General features: G+C 40.5%; 2 protein-coding genes across 2 annotated transcripts in view; both read left to right on the top strand.

The window, feature by feature from the left end:
• The first annotated feature begins 4,870 nt into the window (after nt 1-4,870).
• faua (FAU ubiquitin like and ribosomal protein S30 fusion a) lies at nt 4,871-20,909 on the top strand. The gene is made up of 5 exons (XM_072568436.1): nt 4,871-4,990; nt 10,680-10,761; nt 14,250-14,394; nt 15,323-15,378; nt 20,631-20,909. The coding sequence occupies exons 2-5, from the start codon at nt 10,687-10,689 to the stop codon at nt 20,754-20,756; spliced, it is 402 nt and encodes a 133-aa protein (XP_072424537.1). The 5' UTR covers nt 4,871-4,990; nt 10,680-10,686; the 3' UTR covers nt 20,757-20,909.
• LOC140476206 (ubiquitin-like FUBI-ribosomal protein eS30 fusion protein) overlaps nt 4,883-23,053 on the top strand; it is a 28,819-nt gene continuing 10,648 nt past the window's right edge. The window contains exon 1 of the mRNA XM_072568438.1: nt 4,883-4,990. The gene's annotated coding sequence lies outside the window, so the exon portion shown is untranslated. The remainder of the gene's footprint in view (nt 4,991-23,053) is intronic.

Consider the following 23,053-nt stretch of genomic DNA (forward strand, 5'->3'; position numbering starts at 1 on the left):
GTCAGTACAGTCAGCAAAGGTATCTAATGTAAATCTATTTTTATAAAATGCCAAGCGAAAACCAAGAATTCAAGATGGGTTTGCCTGATGTCAGTAGTGGAAAAATACTAGTGGCCTTCATAAAGGATTTAACAGGATAGACTAGTTGGACCAAAGGGTCTGTTTCCATTTGGTACGATACTGACTCTATGATGTGGATACAGCATATGGAGTGCTGTAAAGTGGAAACAGGCTACTGAATTGGATTATCAGCCATGACCGAAATGAATGACACAGCAGATTGAACATGCCAAAAGTTCGACACCTGCTCCTATTTTCTGTTACAAGCCAAGAGTGAACCACTTCCCTGAACTGAACCAATGCAGTTGGTTTTTTTTAGTGTAACTTAAAGTATTAGACCCTGACCCTACAGAAACAGTTTTTCCTATGTTCACCCTACTTGGTCTTGTAAGAATTTTCGAAGTCTCAACAAAATCAAAAATAGTAACGATTTAAAAACAGAAAATGCAAGAGAAATTCAGAGACTGGAAGCCTCTGGAGAGAAAGCAAGATTTAATGTCTTGAACAACAAAAAAGGAATTGAGAATGCTGGAAGTCAGAAACAAAGCTGAATTGCTGGGGTTAAAAAAAGCTGCTCAGACTTCTAGCATCTGTGGAGAGAAACGTTTGGGTTGAAGTCATCTTTCGTCAGAAATTCTGCGTTTTACGATTTTGTACTCCTCAACCACTTGATGAAGGAGCAGTGCTCCAAAAGGTAATGCTTCCATGTAAGCCTGTTGGACTAGAACCTGGTATTGTGAGATTTTTAACTTTGTTCACCACAGTCCAACACTGGCACCTCCAAATCCCTCTAAATACTTCCTATTCATACACCCACCCAGATGCCTTTTCAGCATATACCTCGAATGGTCCAACCCTGGCAACATCCTTGTAAATTTTATCTGAACCCTTTTCAAGCTTCACAACATTCCTTCCAGTAGGAAGGAAACCGGAATTGCACTCAACGTCCTCTTTGAAGTCACAAACTTTGACCAGTAAGTGATTTTAAGAAGGTTGTCCTTTTCCATATCTCAGTCAATGAAGGACAACAAATTTTGCCTAGTCAACAATACGCGCATCATTTCAAGGAACATTTTCATTTGATTTGGAGGTGCTGATGTTGGACTGGGATGAACAAAATTTAAAAATTACACAATATCAGGTTCTGGCCAAACAGGTTTATGTGGAAACTCGAGCATTCTGAGCACTGCTCCTTCATCTGGTGATTGTGGAGTATAACATTGTAAGACGCAGAATTTATAGCAAAACTTTATAGTGTGATGCAACTGCAATTATATATTGGAAAAACAGCTGGATTGTTTGTGAAATCACTCATCTTTTAGAATGACCATATTCATTTCAGTTCTTTCATATGTAAATCCCAAACTTTTATTTTCTTAATTACATTCTCAAGTGAACTCTAACAATAGTTGTCATGTCAGCTCAGATAATACATTGAAAGTGTGAGGCATCCTGTGTGAGGCTCTCTGTGCTCTGATGTTCAGACTGATTCTATTCCCTAAAGGGGTTTACAGAATCTTGGATTCATGCAGTTTTGAAGCAAAATAAAATGTAATTCTGCAAGTGCAAATTCGCCCCACAAATCTGTGTAGGGAGGTGTGTGTGTGTGGAGGTAGTGGTAGAAGTCTGTGAGGGTGTGTATGAGAGGGTGTGCGAGTGTGTGTAGGTAGTGTAGTGTAATGGGGTCACTTGTAGTGTGACATGAGTCCAAGGCCCCAGTTGAGGCCATCCCCATTGGTACTGAACTTGGCTATCAGCCTCTGCTCGGCCACTTTGCATTGTTGCCTGTCCCGAAGTCTGCCTTGGAGCATGGTCAACTGAAGATTCTAGGTAGAATGTCCCAGACCATTGGAGTATTCTCCGACTGGGAGGGATCTCTCCTGTCTGTTGATTGGCAATGGATGAATGGACACTGCACATAGCCTCTGCTCAGTCTCGCCAATGTACCATGTCTGCACCGTGAGAGATAGGCAACTCAGCCAATGTTGCCTGAGTACCTGCCATGTACATGGTGGGTGGTGTCCCTGCATGTAATGGCAGTGTCCATGTCAACACTTTGACACTTCTTACAACCCTGCCATGGCAGACACTATGTGGTGTTGCCCTGAAAGCCAAGCAGTTTGCTGCATGCAACAATCTGTTTGAGGTTTGGTGGTTGTTTAAAGATGAGAAATGGAGGTGTGGGGAAGGTCTTGGTGAGGTGCTCATCTTCATTTTGCAGGCTGTGCAAAGATGGTGTAGTTTTTCAGCTCCTGGGAAGCACTGGACAACAATGGGTACCCTGTCGTAGCTCATATCTGTCTTCTGAAGGAGGTCATTATGGTTTCTTTGCTGTGGCAAGTCAGAACTGGCGGTCGATGAGTTGAACATCGTAGCCCGCCCTTATGAGGGCATTCTTGAGTACTTCAAGTGCCTATCATGTTCCTCCTCATCTGAACAGATCCTGTGTATTTGAAAGGCTTGTCAGTCAGGGATGGCTGTTTTAATATGTCTCTGGTGGAAGCTGGAGAAGTGTAGCGTTGTGAGGTTATCCATGGGTTTGCAGTAGGGTGAGCTGATGGTGTGAGAGAGATGGGTACCCTGTCAGTTGTAACTAGTGTCTGTCTCCTGAGGAGGTCATTATGGTTTCTCACTGTGCCATGTCGGAACTGGTGGTTGATTAGTTGAGCATCGTAGCCTGTTCTTATGAGGGCATTTTTGAGTTGTTCCAACTGCTTATCATGTTTCTTTATCTGACCAGATGCAGTGTGGCATCCCACTATGCCAACATTCTCATGCACAGGCTCGAACAAGACTTGTTCTCTACGCAGGATCAATAACAGATATATCAATATTTTCTTCCTCTGGACTATAGCAAGGAATCACTGAAATAACTACGGAGTGATATCTTTGAGTTTTATCCCACCGTCAAACGCACCATGGGACCACTCTCTCCTATCTGTCTCATTCTTAGATATATGCATCTCCTCCTCCATACAACTACCCCATGTTCTACGTCGTCTGTAACACCTCATCAGTGAGGATGAGCACCTCGCCAAGACCTTTCCCACACCTCCATCTCTCTCCTTTAAACAACCACCAATCACTGCAGCAAACTGCCTGGCTTTCAGGACAACACCATTCAACCCTGTCACAATGGACACTGGCAAGATGTCAGAGTGTTAACGCAACCCCATCATTACACGGGGGGGGGGAAAGACACTACCCACTCTGTATGCGGTAAGTACTTATGTGACTTGGCCAATATTGTCTATCTCATGCGCTGCAGGCAAAGGTGCCCTGAGGCAAGGCTATGGCGATGGATGAATAGACACCGCATAACAATCAACAGCCAGGAGAGTTCCCTCCCAGTTCCCTCCTTTCAGGTTATCGTCCTCTAAGGTAGACTTTGTGACAGGCAACACCCCCAATGTAGCCAAGCTCAGTACCTGTGGGTGGCTCGCTCGCTCTCTCTCTCTCTCTCTCTCTCTCTCTCTCTTGTGTGTGTGTCAGACTTTTATCCCTTTACAGTTATACATACATCTGCTGACACTACATGTGTGCATATATATGCAAGTTTGTGGGGTAAAATTGTATGTGCACAACTACATTTTTTATTTTGCTCAAAAACTGCATGAATCCATACCGGTTCTATAAATCCTTTTAGAAATAAAATAGAACACTGGGGCATAGGTAGCCTTACATTGGGTACACTATACCTTCAATGCATGAGCTGAAATAGCATGACATCTACTGTTAAAGTTCACTTAACAATGTAACTTTAAGTTCTGGGATTTGCATATGAAAAAACTGAAACCAGCATGGTCATTCTAAAAGATGAGAGACTTCAATAATCCTGGTCTTTTTCATTATATAATTTTAGTTGCATCACACTGTAAATTCTGCTTTACAATCTTATACTCCACAACCAATCTACTGACGAAACTGTGAAGACAGCTAGTGCTTCTACGTAAATCTGTTGCGCAATAACCTGGTTTTGTGGTGTTTTAATTTGATGTGAGCTGAGCTACTCCCTCCAATACTCAAATGCCCATAACACACACCTACACATTCACACAGACCCCCTGTCATACACAAACTCTCTCTCATATGCTTACACATGCACCCACCCATACATGCACACTCTCCTGCACGCATGTACGCACATTTAAGTTGGGGAAATTGCACTTTCAGAACTACATTTTATTTTGCTCAAAAATTGCATAAGTCCATGTCCGATTCTGTAAATCTCACTTCAGAACTAGAATCACTGCCCTAACTGTGGGACACACACTTTAAACTCACACCGTCAATGCATTGTCTGAGTTGCGATGAGGTAAAAACAATGAGTGGAAACCAGATTCTGGATTAGTGGTGCTGGAAGAGTGTCATCTCGATGCTGCCTGTTGTCTAAAGCAATCTTGAGAACGTATCTTTTAAAAATAGTTCTGGGATTACATATGAAGAAACTGAAACTAACATGATCATTCTAAAAGATGAAAGACTTTAGCTAAATTAGTTTAATATTAGGTTTATGACACGGCATTCCTGTTGCTGGAAAGTCTGTCTTATGATTCTACTCCACAACCACCTGATGAAACAAGCGCTCTGAAAGCTAATGCTTCCAAATAAACCTGTTGTACTATAACCTGGTATTGTGGCATTTTAATTTGATGAGAGAGGAGCACCCCCGCGAACACTCAAATTTCCATAATGAGTACACATGGAAACTACGCATGGTCCAGACGATATTGACTCCGCTGGCGTGCTCTACGAGGAGAATTCAAATTGCGCACGCGCAGTCAGCCCGATAGCCTCGACCTTTGCACGTACGCATGCGCAGCTATTTGCAGTTATAGTGCGCGTGTGCAGTAGCTCTCTCTTTTTGTTTAGGGAGGTGTTGGTGAGATCGTCTCTGTTTTCACTGTGAAACCGGGCCTGACTTTTCTCGGTGAGTGATCGCAGTTTGTCGAGTTCTGAAAGGACGGATTTATCCTCTCCTTGCCTTGACTGTGTTATGGGTTGTGGACTTTCAGCTCCTGGGGCTGTGTGTGTGTGTGTCAGCAAATGGCGCCGGGCCTGTGACCTGGGCTTCCCCTTTGGGCCGCCATTTGCTGGGAGTGCGGGCTGGCGGCGGCGGCACCTTCCTCCGGGAGGTCTATGTTAGAGGGTCTGATGCTGGCGGATGTATTGGCAACAAGAAGCCACGCGGCGGCCTCCATTGAGCGAATCTCACGTTTTGTAGCTGTTCAGGGCATTGGTGAAACTATGTAAAGCCAATTCTTTTTTCTGAACAAAATAATATTAGAGGGCAGGAACAGGCTCTCACCAAGAGCGCACCGACACATGACTCTTCAATCTCGCCTCAATGCTAATGTCCTCTAAATCAGGCAACAAAATCCAGTAAACTTTTTCTGTACCATCTCGAAAGCTCCCCCCACCCTATCCTTCTAGTAGTGTGTGACCAGAACTGTACATAATGTTCCAATATGGCCTAACTAAAATTCTATAAATCCACAACATGACTCGTTGAATTTTTTTTGTACACTGTGCCCTGATTGGCAAAGGCAATATATCATCTTGACCACCTAGCCCACTTTGAGGGAACTGTGCATCTGTATGCCTAGATCCTTTGACACCTACATTTACTGTATACTTCCCTCCTGCATTACGTCTTCCAAAGTGCATCACCTTGCATTTGTCTGTATTAAAATCCATCTGCCATTTATTCACCCAAGTCCCCAAGTTGCCTATATCCTGCAATGATTTGGAGATGCCAGTGTTGGACTGGGGTGTACAAAGTTAAAAATCACACAACACCAGGTTATAGTCCAACAGGTTTAATTGGAAGCACACTAGCTTTCGGAGTTACGCTCCTTCCCCTGATCACCTGACACGATCACCTGACACAATCACCTGATGAAGGAGCATCACTCCAAAAGCTAGTGTGCTTCCAGTTAAACCTGTTGGACTATACCCTGGTGTTGTGATTTTTAACTATATCCTGCTAGGTACTCTTGCAAACTTCCTCACTGTCCAAAGCTTCCCCCAGTCTTTGTGTCATCGACACACTTACTAATCAGGCCACTTGCGTTCTCAGATTCATTTATATATAATACAAACAAAAGCAGTCCCAGCACCAATCCCTGCAGAACACCACTGTTCACAGATCTCCAGTCAGAAAAAAATACCCACCGCTATCGTCTTCTATGACCAAGTCAGATCTGTATTCATCCAGCCACCTCACTATGCATTCCATGCGACTGCCTCTTGTATCAGCCAACTACGTGCGACCACATTCCGTACTCTTTCTTCATCAATCACTTCTGTCACTTTCTTAGGAAATACAATCAATTTTGAGACTTGTCGCTAATAAGTCTTAATTTTTCCACGCGAGTAAATTCTGACCTTAAGAATCTTCTCCAATAAATTTCCTTTCACTGTGAGGCTCACCAGCTTGTAATTTCCAAGGTTATCCCTGTTGCCCTTAAGCAAAGGAAGAATGTTGACTATTCTCCAGCCCACTGGAGCCCCTCGTGTTACCAAATAGGATACAAAGATTTCATATGTGGCCACAGAACTTCCCTCCCTCAGCGTTCTTGGATTGGCCCCATCAGGTTTCGAGGACTTGTCAAACTTAATGCTTTTCAAAGTTCCCAACACCATCACCATTTATTAATATTAACATGCCCCATAATGTTCACAAACCACCATGTCCTCCAGTGCAAAATATTTGTTAAGGACCTCACCCACTTCCTCCAGCTTCTCACACTGAGTCATAGAGATATATAGCACAGAGCGCACACTTCTGCCTAACTTGTACGTGTTGACCAGATATCCTAAATTAATCTAGTCCTGTTTGCCAGCACTTGGCCCACATCCCTCTCAACCCTTTTTATTCATAAAATCATCTAGTTGCCTTTTAAATGCTGTAGTTGTACCAGCGTCCACCACTTATTTTGGCAGCTCATTCCATATGTCCACCACCCTTTGCCTGAAAAAGTTGCCCCTTAGATCCCTTTTAAATCTCCCCTCTTGCCTTAAACCTATGCCCTCTAGTCTGGACTGCATCGCCCCCAGGGAAAAGACCTTATCTATTTATCCTATCCAGGCTCCTCATGATTTTATTAACCTCTATAAGATCACCCCTCAGCCTCTGATGCTCCAGAGAAAACAACCTCCGTCTATTCAGCGTCTTCCTATAGTTCAAACCCTCCAACCCTGGCAACATCCTTTGTAAATCTTTTCTGAACTCCTTCAAGTTTCACAATATCCTTTGTATAGGAGGGAATTGCACACAATATTCCAACACATCTGTCCTGGGACAGGCTAAGCAAAGACCTGCCAGAGAAGTCCTAGAGGCCTGGCACTCCAACTACAACGCCATAATCAAATACATAGATCTAGATACCATCTATCAACCCATCAGAAAACAAACAGGAAATGACATCACCACAAACCCCAGGAACCCCATTCAGGACAAACCTATAAATAGAAAGCAGGAGACAACAGCTTCGCTTCACTTGAAGGACACCACTGATGATATTACCTAGCCAGGTAATGAAACGTCTGGATATCAAACCTACACCCTAAACCTCAGCCTGAGCTACAAACCTTGCATATTCCAAAAGTGACTTAACCAATGTTCAGATGAAACATGACCTCCCAACCCCTATACTCAATGCTGTGACCAATAAAGGCAAGCATACCAAATGTCGTCTTCACTGTCCTATCTACCTGCGACTCCACTTTCAAGTAACTATGAACTTGCACTCCAAGGTCTCTTTGTTCAGCAACACCCCACAGGACCTTACCATGTAGTATATAAGTCCTGCCCTGATTTGCCTTTCCAAAATGCAGCACCTCCCATTTATCTAAATTAAACTCCATCTGCCACTCCTCAGCCCATTTGCTCACAAACCTTCGTTGTCTACCTCCAGTTTTTGGTGTTATCTGCACATTTACTAATTATATCTACTATGTTCACACCTAAATTATTCATATAAATGACAAAAAGCGGTGGGCCCTGCACCAATCTTTGTGGCACGTCGTTGGTCACATGCCTCCAGTCTGAAAAGCAACCCTCCACTACCACCCTCTGTCAAACCAGTTCTGTATCAAAGTGGCTAGTTCTCGCTGTATGCCATGCGATCTAATCTTGCTAACTAATCTATCATGAGGAACCTTGTCAAATGCCTTACTGAAGTCCATATAAATCACATCCACCACTCTGCCCTCAATCCTCTTATAGATTTTCTTTGTCCTTGAGTGGACCCATCCTTCCCTTCAGTACAGTCTTGCTCCTCCTGCATGTTAAAACACTTGGAATTTTCATTAATCCTGTTTACTAAAGACCTTTCGTAGCCCCTTTTGGTCTTCCTAATTCCACTGTCTTTGTATTATTTCAGCGTTCTTGAGTGTCCTCAGTTTCCTAAACCTTACATTTGCCTCCCTTTTTTCTCTTTGACTCAACTCTCAATTTCTTCTGTTATCCAAGATTCCCAAATCTTGCCATCCGCATTTTTCCTTTTCACAGGAACACACTGGTCCTGAATCCTTAATCTACTTTAAAGGATTCCCCACATGACATGTGGGCTTAACCCGAAACAGCTAACTTCAATCTATATTCCCAAGTTCCTGCCTGATATTGTCATGATTAGCCTTCCCCAAATTTCACTTCAAGACTTTTCTTACCCTGGCCTCTTCCCCAACACCAGATCTTTTATGAGTACATGCCTCGTTGAGTTATTGACCTGTTGCTTCAAGAAACCCTTGCTGGATGCATCTAAAAAATTCCCCCACTCTCTCCCCCATCCAAGATCCTGGCACTTTGAGAATCCTAGTCAATTTGGCGAAGTTAGAATTGCCCATTACAGTAATTGTTTTTACATTTTTCCATAATCTGTTCACTTCCCTGTTCCTGTCTCCTGCTGGCTCTTGGGAGACTGCAATACATCAAAGTGATGGTATTCTTTCTATTCCTGAGCTCTACCATATGGCCTCACTTAATGAGTCCTTCCAAGGTGTCCTCCCTCGATACAGCTGTGATATTCTTTTCCCTGATCCCAACATCCTCACCTGTTTTGTATCCCTTTCTCGTGTGAAATGTCAGAATACTGGAACATTAAGCTGCCAGTCTAGATCCCTCGCAAATAAGTCTTTGTAACAGCTGTAGCATCATAATTTTGTGTACTAATCCAAGTTCTAAGTTCATCTGTCTTAACTGTCATATTCCTCACTTCAAAACACTACAGACCACCAGTCCTGTAGTGTTCATTAACCTCTCCCTGTCTGTTCTTCCTCATAGCCTTACTGGCCTAAATCTGTAATTCCTTGGTTATTTCTCTTGCTTACCTAATGGTCTGGTTTTCAACATGAGCTACAGTTGGACACATTTCCTCTATGTGTAATCTTCACAGACATTCAAACTATTTCTGGTTTCCCACATTCCGCAGGAGAAGCATACTACCTTCCTGATGTTTTTACCCTCTAGCAACTACTTAATTTTAAAAGATTATGTTAACTTACAGCTAACTAAATGGTCCCTAATGTTAGGTTCTTACTAAGAAACACTAAATACACTATTGTGTGCAATATTCTCGATACTATAAATCCTAATACTGTACTACTGTACCACTAGCTAAATTCCATTACTCTCAAACTTTATGGATATTAAACGTTCATGGCAATTGAAGATGAGGAAAAATATCTCCTCACCACAACTTACCAATCAGAAGCCCTTCTGCCCAAAACATCTTTTTTGAACTTGCAATCTCATAAAACACAACTCCCACTATATTCCCTGTGTAATTGATTAAGCTACTCAAAATTAAGCCCTGCACTTGAGTTTTTACCTGCTCCAGTTGCTGCCTCCCTGTGACTTCTGGTTCCATTTGCTAGCTACTACTTAAAACTAGCAGTCATGGTGACTGTGCCAACATCTCCCAGAATCCTCCTCAGTTGCTCTTCCTCCCCTTGAGCACTTCTCAGTTTGCCCCATAGTGTGAAGGTATTGAGTATGTGGGACTGTCATTCTCAGAGAGTGGTAAATTAAGATCTCTTAAAGGAGTTGAAGGTTATTGGGATTAGGTGGGTATGTAGCCTTGAGAACACGATTCCTGATCAACCATTATCTTATTTGATGACAGACCAGCAACAGCAGGCTATGGTCTATTTCTGCTACCATTAAATGTTCATAAAATGACCTCTTGAAATGGTGATGATTGTTGTTTGCATGTTTTCCCCTTCTCTCTCTTTTATTCCCTGCTCTGTATCATTATTAAAGAATAGCAATTTACATTTAATGTAGTGTTTTTAACTTTTGAGTATGAGATAGTGTTCATCCTCAGTTGCCATGAGAATTTGGTAGAATCTTTCATAAACCATTACAGGAGCAGTTTGAGGGCTGGCTTGCTAGGCCACCTCAAAGGATGATTAAGAGCATGAGTCTGCAATTGCCTATGGTCCAAATGATTAGATGGCAACTTTATTATCTAGATTTCTATTGGCACCAAATATGGGATTGTTTTTGTTGATGGCTGTCTTTATTTACTGTTGAGTGGAAACTGATTTGGATACCTTAAGTTTTTAAGTGAAATTTGTGCTGTTAGTACTTCACTTGGATTTTATTTGCCGCTTAGAATCACCATGCAGCTGTTTCTACACGCTCAGAAGACTCACACGCTTGATGTGAATGGAGAAGAGACTGTTCGGCAAATTAAGGTAAACTAACTTCTCAGTTATAAACTAAGTTTTTAAATCTTAAGATCTTAACCCCTATTATTTTTATTTGTATATTTTTAATAATTACCAGGGAAAGAGTAGACCCACTGAAGGACAAAGGAGGAAAGTTATGCATGGCGCCACAAGATGTGGGAGAGATCCTTAATGAGTACTCTGTATTAATATTCATCAAGGAGAAGGACATAACTGATGTTGAAGTCAGGGATGAGTGTGTGAATACTTTAGAGAAAGTCAATCTACTGAAGGAGGACGTTTTGGGTATCCTAATTTGTATTAAGGTAGATGAGTGCCCATGGCCAGATGGGATCTATCCCAGGTTACTACAAGAGGCACGGGGACAAATAGTTCAGGCATTGGCAGATAACTTAACATCCTCTTTGGCCATAGGCAAGTTTCTCGTGTACTAAGAGATTAGCCAATGTTTTGCCTTTAAGAAAGGAAGCAGGGATAATCTAGGAAATTATAGGCTGGTGAACCTGACATCTGTGGTGGGGAAGCTGTTGGAGAAGATACTGAGGGGCAAGATATAGGCACATTTGCAATAAAATGTTAGTGACGGGTAGCATGGTTTTGTACGGGGTTGTCTCACCAACCTAATTGAATTTGTTTTTTAAAAAGTGACACACCTAATTGATGAGGGAAGGGCTGTGGATGTAGTTTTATATGGACTTTAGTAAGGCATTTGATAAAGTCCCACATGGCAGATGATACAAAACCAAAATCACGTGGGATTATGGGTGGCCTGGCTAGATGGATACGACTGCTTTGGTCAAAGACGATAGAGTAGTGGTGGAAGAGTGTTTTTCAGAATGGAGACTAGTAACTAGTAGTGTTCCACAGGGATCAGTCTTAGGTCCCCTGGTGTTTGTAGTATACACAAAAACGTCAAGTATCCGAACGATATGGGTGAAGAGTATTTTATTCGGATAACTGATCTGATCGTAAACAAAGGAAGCCATACCGAGCATAATTACATAAAAAAGCATGTTTAGAGTTTTCACTTCATCCAGTTGATAAGTGTGCAAAGACTGGATATTGCTTAAACATTTGTGGTATTTAACAAAATCAAATCACTTTTGTATAAATAAAATTCATTGAGGCGGAAGTCGGGTTATTTTTCAAAGAAAATATCCAGTTGCTGTTCATTGAAGTGCTTGTGTTTCTTTGCTCCACTACTCCAATCACAGCTTCATGTACACTTCAAATGAGGCATCTACTAAATCTATATTATTGGCGTCAATTTTATCAATCTTGGATGAATATATCCTTAGGTGTAACATTATGCCTCAGCATGTATAAAAGTCAAAATAATTCTAACATGAAGTAATTTTTAATTTTAAATACTTACTATCTTAAAATTAGTTACTTAGTAAATATGGATATTTTTGGTAATTTTGCTTGGTCATAATTTCCTGTGATTAAAACACTGGAAATACCAAAACCAGACTGTTCATTACCCAGTACAAACTCCTCTCTCATCTTGATTTCATTTCATTCGCCAGCTTTCAAATTGAAACAGATCATTCAAAATTCACATCGCATATCTGGCAACACTCCTGCCATTTCAGACCAGGTGAAATTCTATCCATTCATTTGTAATCTTATTTGATGACTGAAGTACACTCTGATCATCTTTCCAACCACACCCCTCGCCCCACTCCATAAATATTACACCAATTAAAATCCCATATGCTGTAGCAGTCAACTCCTCACCCTCCTTGCTGATGCACTCAGATTTCCTGATTGCGATAGTTGCACCAGTGTCGGTAACATAACTTTGATGTAACATTTTTACAGGGCCTTGAGATCTTGTTCGGATAATCCGAAGTTCAGATAACAAAGGTTATTCTGTTTATATAAAATGATTTGGAGGAAAATGTGGGTGGTCTGATTAGTAAGTTTGTGGATGACACAAAGATTGGAGTTGTTGATAGTGCCGATAATTGATTGTGAAAGGAGACAACAGAATGTAGATGGGAGACTTGGGCACAAATGGCAGATGGCGTTTAATTCACACAAATGCAACATGATGCATTTTGGAAGATCAAATTTAGGTGTGAATTATACTGTAAATGGCAGAACCCTTAGGAACATTAACATACAGACAGATCTGGATGAGAAGGTCCATAGGTGGCCAAAGTAATTCACAAGGCACATGACATGCTTGCCTTCCTTGGCCAGGGCATGGAATACCAAGAGTTGGCGAACCATTTTGCAGCTATATAAAATCCTTATTAAGCCGCATTTGGAGTATTGTGTATAGTTTTGGTCACCACACTACTAAAAGGACGTGAAACCTTTGGAGAGAGTACAGAGAAGGTTCACCAGGATGTTGCCTGGTCTTGAGGGCATTGGCTTTGCAGAAAAGTGTTTTTAAAAAAAGACAGGATTGCTTTCGCTGGAGAAATGGCGGCTGAGAGGAGACCGGGTAGAGGTCTACAAAATTGAGAGGTGTCGATTTAGGTGGGTAGTCAAAGGCTTTTCCCCAGGTTTGAAGTTTCAATTACAAGGGGGCAGAGGTTCAAGGTGGGTGGGGGGAAAGTTTAAGGGAGGTATGTGAGGGAAGCTTTTCATGTAGAGTGGGAGGAGCCTGGAACGCACTGCCAGAAGAGATGGTGGAAGCAGGCACGTTGGTGACATTTAAGAGGCATCTAGGTGTTTACATGAGTAGGAAGAGAATAGAGGGCTATGGATCGAATAAGAGCAGAAGGTTTGTTTTTAGCATGTAAGCTTGCTCGCTGTGCTGGAAAGTTTGTTTTCAGACATTTTGTCACCATACTAGGCAACATAATCAGTGAGCCTCTGGTGAAGCCTGATTTGATGTGTACTTATATCACCACTGAAGTAATTTCTACAAATTCTGTTTAGCGGTGACTCCATACTTAGATACAGTATGAGAGATTAGCCTCTGTCACACAACAGTGTGCACCTTGGCATGTTCTATTCTTTATTCTTTTAATTGCAACTGTCACTGCAAAAGCTCCTCAATTCGTAAGTGTAGAAAGTCAAGTGGGTTGGGATTATAATAGATTATTACAGTAATCAGAAGTCTGTGCTGTTTAGGTAATGCATGTTTAGATAATGTTTTAATAATCCCTATTACATTAGTGTTTATAAAATGGCTTTTTGGTCAGTCAGCTGGTAAGAAAGAAGCTGAACTGTACTCTAAAAATGCATTTCATTGAGTGTGTGACAGACTTTAATAAAGTAGATGCGACGTTACTGTATCGCGTTGTGATATTTTGCAATAGACATTTGTGAGGTTCTTTTTTCACTGCTGGCTACAAAAATTTATTTGTAAATTCAGTTTGGGATGTGAAAGTTTTGGGTTCCATGAGTAACAGTCCAAAAAATCCTGTTTTGTATATCTTTAAATCTTAAAGTGCTTATTATTTTGTATATTGATCCTTGGACAATTCTGTTTTGCTTGCCCCAAGAATCTCCTTCATGATTTTTTTTTAATTCAGGTCCATGTCGAATCCCTAGAAGGAGTCTCTGCTGTTGACCAAGTGCTCCTCTTGGCTGGCACTCCCTTAGATGATGATGCCATCATAGGCCAATGTGGTATCAATGAGCACTGCACACTAGAAGTAGTAGCTCGATTGCTGGGTGGTATGTATTATGATGATTTGAATTTCCCTAATCAGTATTTTAAAAAATTGTGTTGAATGTTTACAGTATTGGCAGCAGAGTCAGTTCAATTGACCTGATAGGTTAGTGTTTGCAGCAAAACCATCAGCATTGCCATCTATTTCTTTCTCTGTATAATTATGAAGAAATTCCCTTAAATACATTAACATTAGGTTGCATAAAGATGTGCAGTGCATTTTGTAGAGGTAATCTTGTTGATAAATATTGAAGAATTATTTGCCACATAACCATATTATTGCCACCAAAATTAAACTCAAACTCACTATTTTCTCTATGCTGATGTCACATAAATTGCCTTTCCTCAGTTTGTTGCAGATCATGGAATGGTTGATGTTAAGAAATTTGACTTTGGAGTGTGCCATTGTTAATATCAATTACTTTTTTTCAGATTTTAAGTAAGATGGTTGTTTTTTTTTTTTGCTGAGAACCCATGCCTTTTTCGTTATCCAAGGGTGCTGCATCCCTAGTTGAATTAAGCATGGAATTGTAGATATTTTCTCAAACTATTTAGAGATGTTATTTCCTGTGGAGCAGTGCAATTCAAACCTGAGCCTCTTGGTCTGGAGTTAGGGATACTACCACCGCATCATGTGTCAAGTCTAGAATTGTATGTTGTTAGTTTGGTGCTAGTAACTGAGTTGTTCAGTAAATGAACAAGCTCTTCAGTGGTGTATACTTCCCTCTAATAATTGCTGAAGTATGTGGAGGTTTGTACCCCAGCCTCAAGATGGTCCAACAGCTCTTGCAAGTCTGTATATGACTTAAGATCTGTCTAGAATGTCTCGAATATAAATTTACAAACAGTAAACCAAAAGTTTAGTTTGGAAGTCTGTTTATGATGTCTGTCTTAAAATATACCATAAGCTTTTTTTCAATCCCTTATTTTTAGGCAAGGTCCATGGATCCCTTGCTCGTGCTGGGAAAGTGAAAGGTCAGACTCCCAAAGTAAGTTTGACTGAAGGCAACCTGCAGTAAAAGTATCTAAGATTTTCTTGTACTTTTGTGTTTTTGTATATCTGAACAATATGCATACAATTGTATTGAATGTGAGGAACAGCCATACTAGTAACGATCAGGTGAATTATCAATCTGAATTGTCTCACCTGTCAAGCCCATGAGTCATTGCATAATCTATTATTGGTTGGTGTTTGTCAATGATAAAAAGCCATTTCATATTTCATTGAAGCTTTGTGTTCATTTTAGTTAAGAAAACTTTACACCAGGTTCATAATTTCATAAGATATAGAAGCAAAATAGACCATTCAGCCCACTGAGTCTACTCCACTATTCAATCATGGCCGAAGTGCTCCTCACTCCCATTTTCCTGCCTTCTCTCCATAACTCTTCAACCAATTACCAGTTAAAAATCTAACTCTTTCTTAAATTTACTCACTATCCCAGCATCCACTGCACTTTGGGGTAGCAAATTCCACAGATTCACAACCCTTTGGGAGAAGCAGTTTCTCCTCAACTCTGTTTTAAATTTGCTACCCCTTAAGCTCAGACTTGCCCCACAAGAGGAAGCATCTCCTCCACGTCTATTTTATCTGTACCTTTTATCAATTGATCTCAATTTGATCTCCCCTCATTCTTCTAAATTCCAGAGAATATAGGTCTAAATTGTTCAATCTCTGTTCATATGTCAAACCCCTCATCTCTGGAATCGATGTAGTGAACCTTCTCTGAACTGCCTTCAGTGCCACTACACCTTTCCTCAAATCAATGGACCAAACCTGTGCACAATACCTCTGGTGCGGTCTCACCAATGCTTTTATAATTGCAACAATACTTCCTTACATTTATGTCTGTTCCTTTAGCTATAAAAGCCAACATTTCATTTGCTGCCTTTATTATCTGCTGTACCTGTATGCAAGTTTTCTATGACTTATGAACAAGGACACCCAGATCCCTCTGCACCGGAGCACCCTGAAGTCTCTCTCAATTTAGATAATAGCTCGCCTTCCCATTTTTCCAACTAAAATGCAAGACCTCGCTTGCCCACATTAAACTCCATCTCCCACACTTTGGCCCACTCTCTTCATCTATCTATATCCATTTGTAAGAATCTTATTTCCTCATTGCACTTTACGTCCCACCTATTTTTGTGTCATCCCCATATTTATCTATAGAGCCTTCTATCTCTGTATCCAAGTCGTTAATGTAGATTATAAATAGCTGCGGTCCAAGGATCGAACCCTGTGGCACCCACTAGTTACTACTTGCCATCCAGGAAAAAAAATCTATTTATCCTGACTCTGTCTTCTGTCCATCAGCCAGTCACCTGTCCAAGCTAATAAATTACCCCTAATCCCATATGATCCAACCTTGTGAATTAACCTTTTGTGCAGCACCTTATATCTGGACATCCAGAAGGTGTATGATATTACATCTACAGGATCCCCATTGTCCACTTTGGTCGTTACATCTTTGAAGAGCTCTAGCAAATTAGTCAAACATGATTTGCTGTTCATAAAATCATGCTGACTGACAGCATATTGGCTTTCTAAATGTCCTGATATTGCTTCCTGATAATTGATTCTAACACTTGCCCAACAACAGATGTTAAGCCATCTGGTCTGTAATTTCCCATATTGCCTCCCTCCCTTTTTGAATAGGGGTGTTACATCAGCATTTTTCCAATCCACTGGAATCTTTCCTGTGTCCAGGGAATTTTGAAATACGATAACCAACGGATCCATTATCATCGTGATCACATCTATTAATACCCAGGGGACTTGGCTGTCCTCATTCCTAATAGTTTGCTGAGTACATTTTCCCTGTCGATGTTGATTGTTCTAAGTTCTACGCTTTCATTCCAATTCATTCCATTGACTTGCCCATTCCAATTGAAATGGTACTATTGTTGTCTGTGAAAACTGAGGCAAAGTATTGATTCAGCATTTCTGCCATTTCAGTGTTCCCCACTATTAACTCTCCAGTTTCATCTTCTAAGGGACCAACATTCACCTTAGCAATTCTCTTCCTTTGTATATACCTATAGAAGTTGTTGTGGTTCTGTTCGCCGAGCTGGGAATTTGTCTTGCAAACGTTTCGTCCCCTGTCTAGGTGACATCCTCAGTGCTTGGGAGCCTCCTGTGAAGCGCTTTTGTGCTGTTTCCTCCGGCATTTATAGTGACCTGTCTCTCCCGCTTCCGGTTGTCAGTTCGAGCTGTCCACTGTAGTGGCTGGTATATTGGGTCCAGGTCGATGTGTTTGTTGATTAGAGTCTGTGGATGAGCGCCATGCCTCTAGGAATTCCCTGGCGCTGTTCTGTTTGGCTCGCCCTATAATGGTAGCATTGTCCCAGTCGGATTCATGTTGCTTGTCGTCAGTGTGTGTGGCCACTAAGGATAGCTGGTCGTGTCGTTTCGTGACTAGTTGGTGTTCGTGTATACGGATCATTAACTGTCTTCCTGTTTGTCTGATGTAGTGTTTTCTGCAGCCCTTGCATGGGATTTTGTACACTACATTAGTTTTGCTCATGTTGGGTATCGGGTCCTTTGTTCTGGTGAGTTGTTGTCTGAGAGTGGCTGTTGGTTTGTGTGCTGTTATGAGTCCTAGTGGTCGCAGTCGTCTGGCTGTCAGTTCAGAAATGCTCCTGATGTACGGTAGTGTGGCTAGTCCGGCCACTACAGTGGACAGCTCAAACTGACAACCGGAAGCGGCAGAGACAGGTCACTATAAATGCCGGAGAAAACAGCACAGAAGGTGCTTCACAGGAGGCTCCCAAGCACTGAGGATGTCACCTAGACAGGGGACGAAACGTTTGCAAGACAAATTCCCAGCTCGGCGAACAGAACCACAACAACGAGCACCCGAGCTACAAATCTTCTACCAAACTTTGAACACCTATAGAAGTTTCCTTTGATATTTTGTGCTAGCTTTCTTTCATAATTTACCTTGGCTCTTTTTATTAATTTTTTTAGTTTCTCTTTGTTTGAAAGTTTCCCATTCTTCCAGCCTGCCACTGTCCTTTGCAATATGGTATACCTTAGTTTTTTTAACTTTTATATAACCCTTTCCTCCTTGTTTAACCATAAATGTTTTCTTTTACTACCCTTATCTTTCTTCCTCACTGGGATATATTTTAGTTGTGAGGAATTGAGTAGCTGCTGAAACAATTGCCATTGCTCATCTGCTGTCTTATCTCTTAGCCTTCCTGTCAAATTTACTCTGGCCTAATCTGTCCTCCTGCCTATGTAATTTCTCTTGTTTAATTCCAGAACACTAGTATGGGACTCTACTTTCTCACCCCCAAACTGAATCTTGAATTCAATCATACTATGGTCTCTCTTCCCCAGAGGATCCTTAACCATGATGTCATCAATGAATCTCTTCATTACACAATACCAAATCCAGAGTAGCCTGCTCCCTGGTTGGTTCTACAACATACAGCTTTAAGAAACAATCTCTAATACAGTCAGTGAACTCTGCCTTTAGGCTATCCTTGCCAATTAGATTCTTCCAATCTATTTGTTAAAATCACCCATAAGTATTGCTGAACCTTTCTTGCAACCCTCTAATACTTCCTGGTTTTTACTGTGCCCCATTATGGAACCACTATAGATTACTCCTATCGGGTATTTCTTCCCTTTGCTATTTCTTATTTCTACCCAGACTGCTTCCACATCTTGATCTCCTGTGCTTATGTCACTTCTCATTACAGCACTGATCTTTCTTCACCAGCAAAGCAACACAGCCTTCAGGACTCTTGATCTTAGTCACAGAGAACAGTGTCTATGCCCCGAGTAATACTATCCCCAGTTACAACTACATTTCTCTCCCCTGCTTGAATGATAAAGTGCAATGATAAATTTCCTTTCAGTGGAACTCTTATAATCTGGAGGCTGTGAATACACAACAGTCTTAAGTCTTGTACATACGTGAGAACCTCTGAGTCATAGAAGCAGAAGTAGGCCATTCAGCCCATCAGGTCTGTCCACCATTCTGTGAGATCCTGACAGATCTGGTAATCCTAGACTCTGCTTTCCTGCCTCTGCTTTATAAACCTTGATTCCCTTACAGATTAAAAATGTCTATCTCAACTCTGAATAAACATAAGGACCCAACCTCAACAACTGTACGGTAAAGAATTCTACAGATTCACAACCCTCAAAAGACATTCCTCCTCATCTGTTTTTAAAATATGCGACCCCTTATTCTGAAATGATGCCGAGGCACTTTGGCAAAGGGAAATAACCTTTTGTCTATCCTGTCAAGTCCCTGAATCTTGTTTTAAGGTCCTGTTCTTCTATATTTGAATCAATACAAGCCCAGTCTACTCAACGCTCCTCAAAGACAATCTCTCTATGGCTGGTATTGCCCTAGTGAACCTTCTTTGACCTGCCTGCAATGCCATTGTATCATTCTTTAGACGAATGCCCCAAAACTGTTTGGTATTCCATGTATGGAACTGACTAGTGCCTTCCTTCCTTTCTTTTCATTCCTTATGAAATAAAGGCTGAGTCATTTCCTCATCCAAGTCATGAATATATATGTAAATTATTGTTGAGTTAATATGGATTCCTGTAGCACACCCTTAAAAAGATTGCCAGCCTGAAGTGCCTCTGATATCTCATCTATATTTCATTAGTTAAGTAATTCTCTATCCATGCTAGTATACTTGTAACCTCCATGAAGTATTTTAGAAAATTGCAGGCATGATTTCCCCTTCATCATGCCATGCTGACTTATGATTGTATTATGCATTTCTAAATGCTCTGCTACTACACATTCTTTTATAATAAACTAATAGTTTCACACTAACTATCATAAGGCCTCTTCCCTTTTGTTAATTAAAGGTGTTAGATTGGTAGTTTTCCAATCCTTTGGGACTTAAAGGATTTCTGGAAGATTGTCAACAGTGCTTCTGCAGATGTTGCCTGACCTGTGATTTCCAGCATTTTTGTTTTCGGTATATGCTTCCACTATCTCTAACTACTTCCCATGAGATGTATCTTAACATTTAGATTCAGGGGATTTATTGGTTGTTAGCCCAATTAGTTTCCCTTTCACTTGCTATCTAGTGATAATTAGTTATTTATTTCCTGTCCTTTTTATGTCTTGACCTCTGACATCCTTTCCTTATTTGTGAAAGCACATGTCCTCCAATACTGCTTTTGTCAAACTTGGCTCCAGATGTTAGTGTTGTTTTCTACTAATATTTTAAATTTTCACCGATTTATTCTTTTGCATAGGTTGCAAAACAAGAGAAGAGGAAAAAGAAGACTGGCCGTGCAAAGAGGCGCATGCAGTACAATCGTCGTTTTGTAAATGTTGTGCCATGCTTTGGAAAGAGGAAGGGACCAAATTCAAACTCCTAAAATGTTGTTTTCCATCACACTCAATGAAATGAATTGATATCTATGCCTCCCTACCTTACGGACTCGCTCACTCAACTAAAACTATTTCAGAAATGAAGTAATTGGCTTGTATTCAAATTCTGGATTGTGATTAATAAACATTTATTTCCAGCAGTTTTGAGTTTTTGTCTTGATCTGTTCTATAGTATAACTTAATTCACTATTTTCTGCTGATCCTTACTGTTATGTTGATTGCTATTACAAAGCTATCTTGTCAATGATTAAGATTTCTTCTTTGATACATTCTAGTCATGAAGTATGTTAAATTCTAGTTGCATTGTCTACTGGATTCTATATTGATGCAGTGATTTGTGCCTAAATTTATAATGAGTGTAAACTTGAGAGATTTTTGTCTGAGGATCTAAGGCAGGGAATGCAGTCACCTTGGAAATGAGCTTAAATGGAAACAAATTATGATCACAATTAACATTTATTCAACATTTGATATCAAATTAAACCGTAAGGCTTTTGTAACATAATTGATCTTTACTGATATGGTGGATTTCAAATCCAGCTAACTTGATTCACTTGGTCTCATTGGCCTTGAGGAAGAGAGAAAGGGTAATTACAAATATCATCTGCACCCCATGAATTATTCTATCATATACAAGTGCTTGGCCATTATGGGATCTACAAACTAATGTCCTCCCTGGTTTACATGATTCTTAAAACTGAATCCTCATTTAAGAAAGGACTGCCAGTAATAGTTATTGGAGCTGCTAGTGGCAAATGAATCAAAGGCAATTTAATAAAAATAACCCTGGATCAGCTCTTATTGTATTACTATCCCTCTGATGATCAATTCCTACTTTTAAGTTCAGACGCTTTATTCTTGAACCTACAGAAAGAAATTCTACTAAATTTGGAGGAATTTCCTTAAAGCTCACTTACCCCCCTCTTGATTTTTATTCTGCATTCCCTATGCCATATTAGTCGGCTGTTTTGTCTACTTAAGCAGGACCAAAAAGACAGTCAACTATCAGTGTTAGAATAATACTCAAGTGCAAATCTCTGCTTTCAGTAAGATGGTGTAGAGGAAAGTTTAATCCAAAATCATTTTATAATTATAGGATATTTTCTTCTGTTATGACATGGAGGTCAAACCTCTTAAACACCCAGGAAAGCTCACCTCGCCTCTTCATCTGTTAAAATGTGAGTGACAGAACTCCTAAATTCCACAATTTATTTTTTCTAACTTTAATAGTGATCATTAAACAAAAACTTCACAAATCGAAGGCCCCACTTTTCTTAACTACTTCCTATCTGACCCCAAATCTATAAAATAATATGCTGTCTCAATAACACTTAAACATTACATCAACAATCGCCAGGCCATATAGTCTGTATCGTCTTTGGTGTTTTCACTCTTCCGGCTGACGATGTCGGTTGGTTGTAGTCTTACCTTTTCACATAAAGCACACAGTAAAAAAGAATCTTTTGATAGCGTTTTCTAATTCCTTTTGAGAGCAAGATATTAGATAACCAGTTGCTCTCCTTCTAATTTTCAAAATTCCAGGTTTTTTTATACCCCCCCCCACCCCCCCCGACACTTTTTTTTGTTTGGATTCCCTACAGTATGGAAACGTGCCCTTCGACTCAACAAGTCCACACCGACCCTCCAAAGAGTAACCCACCCAGACCCGTTCCCTTACCCTGTATTTACCCCTGACTAATGCACCTAACGCTATGGACAACTTAGCATAGCCAATTCACCTAACCTGCATGTTCTTTTATTTGATTGGTTTCCAGGTGTCAAAACAATAAAATTCAAATTCCATTGGCTTCTGGTATCCTGGGCATAATTTAAATTAGTTGGTTAAATTCAAACTGCTGTCAAAACAACAACCAAAACTCAGGTGTCCATTTTCCAGCCATTTGTTACATTTGCAATAGCCTGTCTTTAGCTGGCTGCTGTGCCTTACTTTAAATTCAGAAAAGCAGTTTAAGATAGAAAGTGATCATACATTCTTTGTTTTGAGACACTTTTAAATCTCAAAATTATACATACAACAAATTTAAAAAGCGAGTAAAGTTGTAATTTAGTCCAAATCGCTTATGGCACAGGAGATAAGTCATAGTCCTCCAGCACAGAAACAGACCAGTTGGTACAAGCAGTTCAGGATGAATGTAATCCCAAAATAAACTAGTCCCACCTGTCTGGGTTTGGTCCATATCCCTCCAAACATTTTTTTATTCATATACTTATCTATCTTAAACATTTGTCACTACTTGCATCCACCACCTCCTCTAGAATTCCA

This window comes from Chiloscyllium punctatum, chromosome 4 (assembly GCF_047496795.1).
Source record: "Chiloscyllium punctatum isolate Juve2018m chromosome 4, sChiPun1.3, whole genome shotgun sequence".
In the NCBI taxonomy this organism is placed as follows: Eukaryota; Metazoa; Chordata; class Chondrichthyes; order Orectolobiformes; family Hemiscylliidae; genus Chiloscyllium; species Chiloscyllium punctatum.

Coding starts and splice junctions, on each gene's coding strand:
- faua (XM_072568436.1), top strand. CDS start 10,687: ATGCAGCTGTTTCTACACGCTCAGAAGACTCACACGCTTGATGTGAAT. Junction 10,762..14,249: donor AGACTGTTCGGCAAATTAAG/GTAAACTAACTT, acceptor TTTTTAATTCAG/GTCCATGTCGAATCCCTAGA. Junction 15,379..20,630: donor TGAAAGGTCAGACTCCCAAA/GTAAGTTTGACT, acceptor TCTTTTGCATAG/GTTGCAAAACAAGAGAAGAG.